This window comes from Syzygium oleosum, unplaced genomic scaffold, assembly GCF_021117445.2.
Source record: "Syzygium oleosum isolate NSW1041296 unplaced genomic scaffold, Sole_v2.1 Sole_v2.03, whole genome shotgun sequence".
In the NCBI taxonomy this organism is placed as follows: Eukaryota; Viridiplantae; Streptophyta; class Magnoliopsida; order Myrtales; family Myrtaceae; genus Syzygium; species Syzygium oleosum.
This window is the reverse complement of record NW_026607487.1, coordinates 5,669,458-5,680,538: the sequence shown is the minus strand read 5'-3', so window position 1 is coordinate 5,680,538 and position 11,081 is coordinate 5,669,458. Positions and strand designations below refer to the sequence as shown.

At 41.9% G+C, this 11,081-nt stretch overlaps 2 protein-coding genes across 2 annotated transcripts; both read left to right on the top strand.

Moving 5' to 3' along the window:
• The first annotated feature begins 5,011 nt into the window (after window positions 1–5,011).
• Window positions 5,012–5,759, top strand: LOC115680989 (barwin-like). Its single transcript, XM_030604833.2, has 2 exons — window positions 5,012–5,348; window positions 5,488–5,759. The coding sequence occupies exons 1-2, from the start codon at window positions 5,049–5,051 to the stop codon at window positions 5,659–5,661; spliced, it is 474 nt and encodes a 157-aa protein (XP_030460693.1). The 5' UTR covers window positions 5,012–5,048; the 3' UTR covers window positions 5,662–5,759.
• A 1,856-nt stretch (window positions 5,760–7,615) lies between these two features.
• Window positions 7,616–8,345, top strand: LOC115680993 (barwin-like). Its single transcript, XM_030604836.2, has 2 exons — window positions 7,616–7,921; window positions 8,044–8,345. The coding sequence occupies exons 1-2, from the start codon at window positions 7,661–7,663 to the stop codon at window positions 8,215–8,217; spliced, it is 435 nt and encodes a 144-aa protein (XP_030460696.1). The 5' UTR covers window positions 7,616–7,660; the 3' UTR covers window positions 8,218–8,345.
• The last annotated feature ends 2,736 nt before the right edge of the window (window positions 8,346–11,081 follow it).

Here is an 11,081-nt window from a genome sequence, read left to right as displayed (position 1 = left end):
TTTTCTTTTTTTTTTCAATTCTTTTGGCTAAATAGATGGTATGTACGATTTCGAGTTTGAGACAATGAATTGAGATCTTAGTGCAATGTATCTATATAATCAAACGAAAAGTGTCATTCGTCTCACTTTCAGATTTTAAGATTGCCATTGGAATATATATGAAGTAATTCTACCCTACATGGCCAATCTAAAATTATTTTTCTCCAAGCGGGCCTTATGTATCCTCCATTTCTTGATTAGTGAGAGATTGGGTAGTTGAAATCCCCAAATCATGCGTGAATTAGACTACTTGCGCAAAGTTTTCTTTATTTACCGCGAGGATTGTCGACCAATGCAGCAATGGAGGGCTCGATCTGGACTACAACACCATCTTCCGTCCATTGGACACTGACGGAAACAGATATAAGCAAGGATAACTTACTATGAACTGCACACTGTTAACTGCGATGACTGAACGTTTCATGCCGTGCCCAAGAATAATGAGACTTTGCTGAGAAATAAATAATCACTTCTTTTGCAATAGAAGTTGTTATTACGAAATAATGACGAATTATTATTGTGAATCTACTTTTGGGGAATGGATGATCAAATACAGGAGATGTGGTTCGATATGTCCAGGTCCTTCCACGGACCGAAGAAAAGCCCTTCTGCTGTAACTATCAAAAGTAAATGGAGAGAATCAATCAATCAATCAATCAGTTAATCGTACTGTCAAACCCTACTTAGATAGTAAAGATAGATGCCTTCGTTCGATCTGGGATCAAACTTGCCAATATTGTAATTTACACTTCTAAGAATATAGCAAGTGCGTCTAAGTATACCAAAGTATGAAATGATGGCTTTCTAGATCAAAGGGATTTTTGGTAAGCAAAAATCTTTGATGACTTGTTGATATAACATGTAGTACTAACTGATTCTGCCGAAAAGTAGGCAGGATTATGACTTTGTACAAGCATTGTACAAGCCATGATTCGTAAAGAACGATCCTTTTTTCTCCAACTCCACTTTCGGTGTGGAGTACAAGGAGCAGAAAAGTTGTAATCAAAACTCTTCCCCAGTTCACATAAAACTAATTTTCGTTTTGAACTCGTTTCGCTAACTTCGTGAACGAATACAATGCTTCATATATATGAGCAAGAAACACAATCCAAGTACACCCTGTGTAATCATCCACAATCACCGAGCGATATTTCTTACCACCAAGGCTCTTACTTCTTTTTGGTCCGAATAAATCCATGCGTAAAAGCTGTAGAGCTCTGTCGGTAGAAACAGCCTTTTTTCACTCGAAGGAACTTTTAATTTGCCTAACCATAGTGCAACCTTCACATATCTCGGTTTTTTCAAATCTAATCTTAGACGATCCTTGCACTAGATCTTTCTTGGATAGTTCTGATATTTGCTTGGGGCTCCTGCATCCAAGTTTCTTGTGCCGAATCTGCAAATCCTGCTTTCATCTTTTACAGAAACAAGGCAGTGATTCTACAGAAGGTTAACTTCTTTCACGTTAACTATACGCTCACATACAGTTTTTCCAACGAACTTTCATTTCTGATATTTATCCGGGCCAATGCATTTTCCTTCTTCAAAGTTGATCTTAAATCCCTTATCACAAAGTTGTTTAATGCTTAATAAATTGTGATTTAAGCTTTTGACTAAAGTCATATCTTCAGTGACGAGAGTTCCAGGCTTGATGTTTGCTTTGCTGAATGATTTTTCCTTTGAATGTTCCACCAAAATTCAATCTCTTCAGCTTCTTTCATTCATGTACTTACAAGAAACTCATTTCTTTTTTGGCATCCACAAGGATTTTCTCCCATAATCTCACTTCACCTTAACAGGGCATTTAAACAAAAGTTTTGATGCTAGTAACATGCAGAGTCTAATATCCTCTTCTTTTTCAAAAGCATGTCATTCTGCAGAAAGATGCATTTTTCTATGGTGGGATCTCTTTCCTCTTGTAGAACTCTTTTTCCTCGTCGTTTAACCAAGGAAATATCTCTTTTGAGCTCAGTAGTCTTTTCAGAAACATTTCTCAACTCAGCAAACGTTTTCCTATGAAAGTCATGCATTTCATCATCAGTGAGTACAAAAGTTTCTCTACCTCATCTACTATTGGTTCTGTAGAAGTTGGCTGCTTCTACATCATCTTCAATAGACTCACAATTCGATTCACTCCAAGTATTTGTGCTCCAGACTTTCTTCTTCTTTTTGGGTGTCTGTACTAGACTTGTTAAATAGGTGGGTTATGTCAAATTTGTGAGGGTCGAAGATGGGTTCGCCCAGATTAATCCATTTAACCTATATCAACATATCTTTATGTAATACAATTTTCGCGACTTGAACCGACCCAACACATTACCAATTTAACCCATATTTTTCATCACGATCATCATCATTTTGCTTTGCTCTTCTATCTTCGTCTCTTCTTCACCCTCAAGTTTGATTCAGACATAAGTCGAACACTTAACATGCCAACTGCTCCGCCAAATACGAACCGAAGCTCTTACCTTCTTCGTCAGTCGTAAAGGGAAAGATCAATGTTCCCCGATGGATTGAAAGCAGCTGAGAAATCGCTAGTAATTCGAATTTACTCGGTGAATAACATGGGGCAATGTAATTGCTCTGTCTAACCTAATTGGTTTTTTAAATCACTCGATGGTTACACACCGATTCTCGGCTTTACTCTTCCAAATTAGCAACAAAGAAACCCTAAGCTTCCATGAATAACCGAAAAACTCTCCGGCGAACCAATGGGAAAATTACCAAAACAGTCACAAACCTATTGCAATTGTGCCAATTCAGTCGTAAATTTTTTTTGTGCCAATTCAATCCCAAACCTTTTACATTCGTGTCAATTCAATCTATCCGGCCAATTTTGGCTGGCCGGCACTGACGTGGATGCCGACCGACGCTCCAACACTGAAGTGGTAATTTTTTAATATTAATTTTTCGAAATTTTTATTAATTTTTTTATTTTTCTTTTCTTTTATTTTTCCTTTCCTTTTCTTTTTTTTTTCCTTTAATTTTCATCTTCAACCTCTAGCCGGTTGCTGGGCGGAAGCCGGCGAGGTCAGCCCCGCAGGCCGCTGGCGAGGCTTGACCTTGCGGACAATGGGCGAGGCTAACCTCTCTGTTGCTGGGCGAGGCCGACCTCGCCAGTTGCCGATGAGTTCAAGCCTCGCCAGATCTGGCGAGGGATCATCCTTGCCATCGCTCTGGCGAGGTTGGCCTCACCCAACAAAGGCGAGGTTGAGCCTCGCCAGGGGCAGGCGAGGCCGACCTCACCAGATCTGGTGAGGCTTGAACTCGTTGACAACTGGTGAGATCGGCATTGCCCAACGTTGGCGAGGTCAAGCCTCGTTAGCAACCGGTGGGGCCGACCTCGCCGACTTCCACCATTGGCCAGTCGCCGGTCCGGCGACCGGCTAGAAGTTGAAGATAAAGATGAAGGAAAAAAAAAAGGAAAGGAAAAAGAAAAGAAAAGAAAAAATAAAAAATTTCGAAAAAATAATAATATTTAAAAATTGCCACGTCAGCGTCAGCCAGCCAAAATTGACTGAATTGGCATAAAAAAAAGGTTTAGGACTGAATTAGCACAATTGCAATAGGTTTATGATTATTTTGGTAATTTTCCCGCGAACCAACTGTTATAATAGAGATTAACTCAACTTTAGTCCTCTACCTTCCTTTTCTCCACTGTCAAGGGACAAATATGTAGATTAAGTTATTATCTCATGATTTCCTAAAATTTACCATGTATTGCGAGCCCATGCATATCATGTTATTGTAGTTCATCAAAAGACTCTATGGAACAAACCAACACTCAAAATGACGAAGCAAAGATTTTCAGAATGCCACAAAAAGTCAAGAGTTGACTGATCAAAACTTCTGGCCATTCGATTCCGTCGAATTTCTGCAACCATCAACTTGATCCATCTCATTCGATTATAAAACTTAGATTTTCTTTGAGAAGTTTCTAAAAGGCCGATAAATTAACGAGTTAAAATTCTGAGCTGCGAGACGCCACAAAATTCATAACAAGTAGCCCATTTTGGACTCTTCAGTCTGAATCGACTCAAGAGTCAAACATTACACATAGTTTATTTGATTGCATTTCCTGGGATAAAAAGATTTAATCCTAGCAAAATTTACCATTACTTTTGTACATGTTACAATCGTGGTTCATGTATTAAATTCTCGATCATTTTCACACCTGTTAAAATTTTAGATTGAGTCGTGCCCATTGAGGCAGCACACACGGATTGAGTTAAATTTATTTTCTTTCATCCATTATCAAATTTACTCATTTCAAGTTATCGATCTATCGTATAAAATTCGTCTACGTGAGAGAAAGTGCTTGAAGGTGCCGGTCAAGATATGCTTAATTCAAAGGAGTAAAGTTCAACACCACAAATGACAATTAAGTGCCAGCTAGCCTAACCCCTGTTTATACTAAATTAATTATTTGTTTTACAAAATAAAAGGAAAACGTGGACCTAAGCATGTCCTTAAAAAATTTCATCTCAGTCCAATTCAGACCTCGGAATCATTTGGATGTAAAACGCTTAGAGGGTATTCCCTCACCTTAGGATAGACAAAGATTCAGGGGGATTTGGGGGTTACAGGGCGTGCGGATACCAGTACATTAAAATTAGGAATGCATCTATTGAGTCCGTCCGGTTACAGGACAGGCCGCAGAGGCCCCGTGAAAGCCTCGGCTCCCTTTTTTTAGTGAAGTTACCTCTTAACCGAATATCAAAGATCAAATGGAGCCCAGGTTAAGAGGTTGAGACAAACCTTCTTGTGTTTCCCCACTGCACTGCGGTCAAAAGAGACAAACATGAAGAACAAGAAAGAAGGATCCACGCGTAGAAACCCCTTCAGTCAACTGCCCAGTCAAGACGCCAGAAAATTAGTCAAATCCCTCGTCCAATCTCACAAAGTCATTCCCGTAATTCACGTTCCTCATGTCCTAAAAATCTCCCCGTCTTGGTCATCTCCTTGCACAGCAGAAACAACCCACTCTCCTTTGCAAAACGCACAAAATCATGGAGAGACTCGGCCTTTGTTTGGCATTGTTGCTTTGCCTCGCGGTCTCCTCCACAGCCGATGCCCAATTAGTTTGCCTTGCGGTCTCCACAGCCGAAGCTCAGAGCGCTAGCAACGTTAGGGCGACGTACCATTACTACAACCCCGCGCAGAACGGGTGGGACTTGAATGCCGTCAGCGCATATTGCTCGACATGGGACGCGAGCAAGCCGCTGGCCTGGCGGCAGAAGTACGGGTGGACCGCCTTCTGCGGGCCGGTCGGACCTCATGGGCAGGAGGCTTGTGGCAAATGCTTGAAGGTAAAAAGAAAACGTCAGAGATTTCAAACGTTCCTTTTGTTTTTGCCCTATAACTTTGTTTTTACGACCTCCAATATATTTCGAGCAACTTCAAAAGGGTGAGAGATCGAATTATTAACTCAAGTTCCGCTGCACATAGATCACAAACACCAGGACCAATGTGCAAATTATTGCGAGGATCGTCGACCAGTGCAGCAACGGAGGGCTCGATCTGGACTACAACACCATCTTCCGTCCGTTGGACACAGACGGAAACGGATATAACCAAGGGCGCCTCACTGTGAACTACCAGTTCGTTAACTGTGGTGACTGAAAGCACCCGGTTTCTAGTTTTCACATATCCCTGCCAAAAAATAATAGGACTTTGATGAGAAATAGATGATTGCTTCTTCTGCAATAGAAGTTGTTATTGCCATATGATCTTCACCCTCAAATTTGATTAGGACATACATCGAACACTCAACATGTCATCTGTTCGGCCATAAACTACTAAAGCTCTTACCTTCTTCTTCGTCGTAAAGGGAAAGATCGAAGTTCCCCCAAGAGATTAAAGACCACCGAGGCTGAGAAAATGCTAGTAATTTGAATTATGCAGTGCATAACATGGAGCAATGTAACTGCTCCATCTACTCTACTAAGTTCTTTAATTACTCGATGGTTACACATTGATAATTAACTATACTCTTCCAAATTAGCGACAAAGAAACACTGAGTTTCCTTGAAATAACCAGAAAACTCTCCAGAGAACCAACTACATGGAGATTGGCTCAACTTCAGTCCTCTACCTTCCTCTTTTTCCACAGTCAAGGAACAAAGATGGCGAGGTATATAGAGCCAAGCACATCAATCTAAAAGAGTACTCGAAAGGTAGACAAATTCCTAAAATTTACAATGTAATGCGAGCTGCGAAAATTACCAAAAAAGTCTTAAAACCTATTGCAATTGTGTCAATTTAGTCCTAAAGATTTTTTTTGCCAATTGAGTCATTAACCTTTTGCATTTGTGCCAATTCAATTTATCTAGCCAATTTTGGCCGGTCAATACTGACGTAGATAATTTTTAATAATATTTTAATATTTTTTCGAATTATATTATTTATTATTTTTTCTTCATTCTTCCTCCGGTCAGTCATCGGACCGAGGAGACCGGCTAAGGCAAGGGCTAACGAGGTTGAGCTCGCCTAGCCACTAGCAATGCGAGCCCTCACCAGATCCGGCCAGGGCTTGCCTCACTAGTGGCTGGGCGAGTTGGCCTCCTCGATCACCTCGGTCCGACGACTGGCTAGAGGAAGAAGGAAGAAAAGAAAGGAAAAAAATAAAAATAAAAAAAATATTATAATATTATTAAAAATTATCAACGTCAGTATCGGCTGCGCCACATTATTGCCGGTTGTTCCATGTCATTGCTTCCAGACCAAAATTGGTCGGATGGACTGAATTGGCATAAATGCAAAAATTTTAGGATTCAATTCGCCAAAAAAAAAAAAGATTTAGGACTTAATTGGTACAATTGTAATAGATTTAAGACTTTTTTTGGTAAGTTTCCCAGTACGACCACTTGCATACGTATCATACTATTGTAGCTCATCGAGAGATTCTACGGAATAAACCAAGCCTTGATTGACGGAGCCAACAATTTGAGAATGCCACAAAAAAAAAATCAAAAGTTGACTAACTTCTGACCATTCAATTCCGTCGAATCACTGCCACCCTCAATTTGATCCAATTGCATTTCTTAGTGCTAAATCTCATTGCGTTTCTAGACGTGAAAAAATAAACTAAAATTCCTAGCAAGATTGTAAAATTACTTTTCCACCTGTTATAATACTGATCATGTATCAAATTCTCGATTAATTTCACACTTGTTCAAAATTAAAATCGAGTCATGCCATGAAGGCAACATGCAAATGGAGAAAGTGCTTAAGGGTACATATCAATCAAGATATGCTTAATTCAAAGGAACGAATTTTAACACCACAAATGATAGTTAAGCCCTAGCTAGCGAAACTTCTATTTCTCCTAGATTAATTATTCATTTTAATAAAATTAATTCTTCATTTTAATTCTTCTTTTTATATTCCACAGAGTTGCGGTCAAATGAGATAAACATTAAGAGCAAGGAAGAAGGGTCCGCACGCAGTTAGCACCTTCGGTCGAGTTCCACAAGTCAAGACGCAAGCGAATTCGTCAAATCCCTCATCCAATCTCGCAAGAGCAAATTTCGTGATATCATGTTGCTCATCTCCTTATAAATTCAGGCTCTCTTGCTCATCTCCTTGCACAACAAAAACCACCACTCATTTCTTGCAAACCATGGGGAGATTCACCCTCTGTTTGGCGTTGTTGTTTTGCCTTGCCATCTCCGCAGCCGATGCTCAGAGCGCTAGCAATGTCAGGGCGACGTACCACTACTACAACCCCGCGCAGAACGGGTGGGACTTGAATGCCGTCAGCGCATATTGCTCGACATGGGACGCGAGCAAGCCACTGGCCTGGCGGCAGAAGTACGGGTGGACCGCCTTCTGCGGGCCGGTCGGGCCTCGTGGGCAGGAGTCTTGTGGCAAATGCTTGAGGGTAAGAGAAAACTGATAGAGATTTCAAACCTTCTATTTGCTTCCTATTACTTTGTTTTAAGACCTCGCATGTATTTCGAGCGATTCCGAAAGAGGTATTAACTCAAGTTCCGCTGCACGCAGATCACGAACACCAGGACCAATTCGCAAATTATCGCGAGGATCGTCGACCAGTGCAGCAACGGAGGCCTCGATCTGGACTACGACACCATCTTCCGTCCGTTGGACACAGACGGAAACGGATATAACCAAGGACACCTCATTGTGAACTACGAGTTCGTTAACTGTGGTGACTGAATTGCAGCCAGTTTCTAGTTTTCGCGTGTTCGTGCCCAGAAATAATAAGACTTTGCTGAGAAATAAATGATCGCTTCTTCTGTAACAGCAGTTGTCAGTAAGAAATAACAACAAATTATTGTTGTGAATCTATTGTTGTGGAAAGTGTGAGATTTTGTTGAACTACTAACGACTGTTCTAAAAGCTTAAGATTTTAGCTAAACATTGCCATCAGCTTCATATCCATAGGAGAAAAAATGTTGTACGACATACTCGATGACGTGCAGTTTGATACCATAATTTTTATGAATGATCGTTTCGATTCTAGAACTTTTTCAAGAGAGTAAGTTTGAGGGACTTTGGCGACTTAATTGGCTGGAGAACCTTAATTGGCTTTTCAAATGTTCAAAGCATGGAAGGAGGGGCTGAATTATATTGGGTAAGCAACATCCCATTTTCACTTGGAAAAATGTCATGTGATGCGACTTCTTGATTTTCGTAGATCTATCAAAACAGGTGATAGACCCTATTTTTCAATCCATATATGATGGGTTGGGTTGTTATATGGATTAGTTACTTCAGTAAATGGGTTATAAAAATGAGTTTAGAATGGTAAAGTCTGAAAATAATATGGGTATTAAATGGGTTCATAATGTATTTAGACCCAACCTGCCTCTTTGACTCTCTCTTCACTCTCTCCCGCCCTCGCTCGATCTCGCGTTTGCTCCTCCATGCTCTCACCTTAATTTGGGTATGAATTTTCTTAGATTTTGTTAAATATGGAAGTGTTTTAGCAATATAGATCGGATATGTATTGGGTAGGATATGGGTCACTGGATTTGTATTGCATGAAATGAGTCAAATTTGGATTGTACCATTTTTGACATGATCCATATCCGACCCGACCTGACCCATCAATTTGACGAGTCTAACTTTCAGCCACCCCATCCATGTGATTGTAAAGCTCAGATTTTCTTTTGAGAAGTTTCTAAAGACTAATTAACAACGTTCTATTGTCGAGTTCCGAGCCGCCACAAAATTCATAGCGAGTGCCCCATTTTTTACTCTTCAGTCTCAATCTACTGAAAGGTCAAACATTCTATTGTGTTAATTTGGTTGCAGTCCTTGGAGTTAAAGGAAATAAACTCCTAGCAAATTTCACAATTACCTTTGTACGTGTTAAGGTTGTGGTCATGTGTTAGATTAAATCGAAATTGAGTTATCCCATTGAGGCAACATGGATATGCATTGAGCTTAATGTATTTGCTTTCGCTCGTTATCATATTTACTCGTTGTAGGTTGTCGATCATCTTATAAGATTAGTTTACATGAGACGAGGTGCTTTAAGGTACCAATCAAGAAATGCTTAATTCAAAGTAGTAACGTTTAACATCACAAATGATAGTTTAAGTGCCAGTTTCCGGGAAAATTGTCCAAAAAGTCATAAATATATTGTATTTTTGCCAAAACTTTTCAATTTTGCCAATTGAGTTCCAAACCTTTTCACATTTTGTCAATCGAGTCTATTCGGTCAATTTTGGCTGGAAATTGCTAATGTGGACGTTGGTAGTCCTATGTGGCACCACCAGCACTTTCGTGGATAAATTTTAATAATATTTTAGAGCAAAAGGACACTACAAGTGCCATAAGTTGTGTACGGAAGACACTTTGATGTCATAACTTTTTTTCGAAACACTTTGGTGTCAAGTCAGAGGAAAAGAGATCACTTAAGTGCCAATTTGGTCGGAAATCCGACGTGACATTTTTTATTAATTTTTTACGCCGACGTGGCTCGCCGGAGGATGAGTCAGCGTGTACGGTCAGCATTTTTTATTTTAAATAATTTTTTTCCAGCGTGTACAGTCAGCATTTTTTATTTTAAATAATTTTTTTCCTTTTTTTTTCCTCTTCTTTCCTTTTCCCTTTCTTTTCTTTTTTTTTCTTTTCTCCCCTCGCCGGCCGGGGGCCGGCCCGGCCACCGCGAAGCACGGGAAGGGCCGGGCGAGGGCGGCCTTGCCCATAGCCGGCGAGGGGCGGCCTCGCCGAGATCCGGGCAAGGCGACCCTCGCGCCGACAGGCGAGGCCGCCCCTCGCCGGCCATGGGCGAGGGGCGGCCTCGCCAGATCTGGGCGAGGCGACCCTCGCCGGCGACTAGCGAGGCCGCCCCTCTCCGGCCATGGACGAGGGGCGGCCTCGCCAGATCCGGGCAAGGCGACCCTCGCCGGCGACGAGCGAGGCCGCCCTCGTCGGCCATGGGCGAGGGGCGGCCTCGCCGAGATCCGGGCGAGGTGACTCTCGCCGGTGACGGCGAGGCCACCTCGCGCCGGTCGGCGCGAGGGTCGCCTCGCCCAGATCTGGCGAGGCCGCCCCTTGTCGACCATGGGCGAGGCCGCCCCTCGCCAGATCTGGCGAGGCCGCCCCTCGCTGGCCATGGGCAAGGCCGCCCCTCACCTGTCGCCGGCAAGGGTCGCCTTGCCCAAATCTGGCGAGGCCGCCCCTCGCCGACCATGGGCAAGACCGCCCTCGCCCAGCCCTTCCCGTGCTTCACCGGTGGCCGGGCCGACCACCAGCCGGCGAGGGGAGAAAAGAAAAAAAAGAAAAGAAAGGAAAAAGGAAAGAAGAGGAAAAAAATTATTTAAAATAAAAAATGCTGACTGTACACGCTGACTCATCCTCCGACAAGCCACGTCGGCGTCAAAAATTAATAAAAAATACCACGTCGGATTTCCGGTCAAATTGGCACTAAGTGATCTCTTTTCCTCCGATTTGGCACCAAAGTGTTCCGAAAAAAAGTTATGGCACCAAAGTGTCCTCCGTACACAACTTATAGCACTTGTAGTGTCCTTTTGCCAATATTTTAGTGTTTTTTCGAATTTTTTTATTCT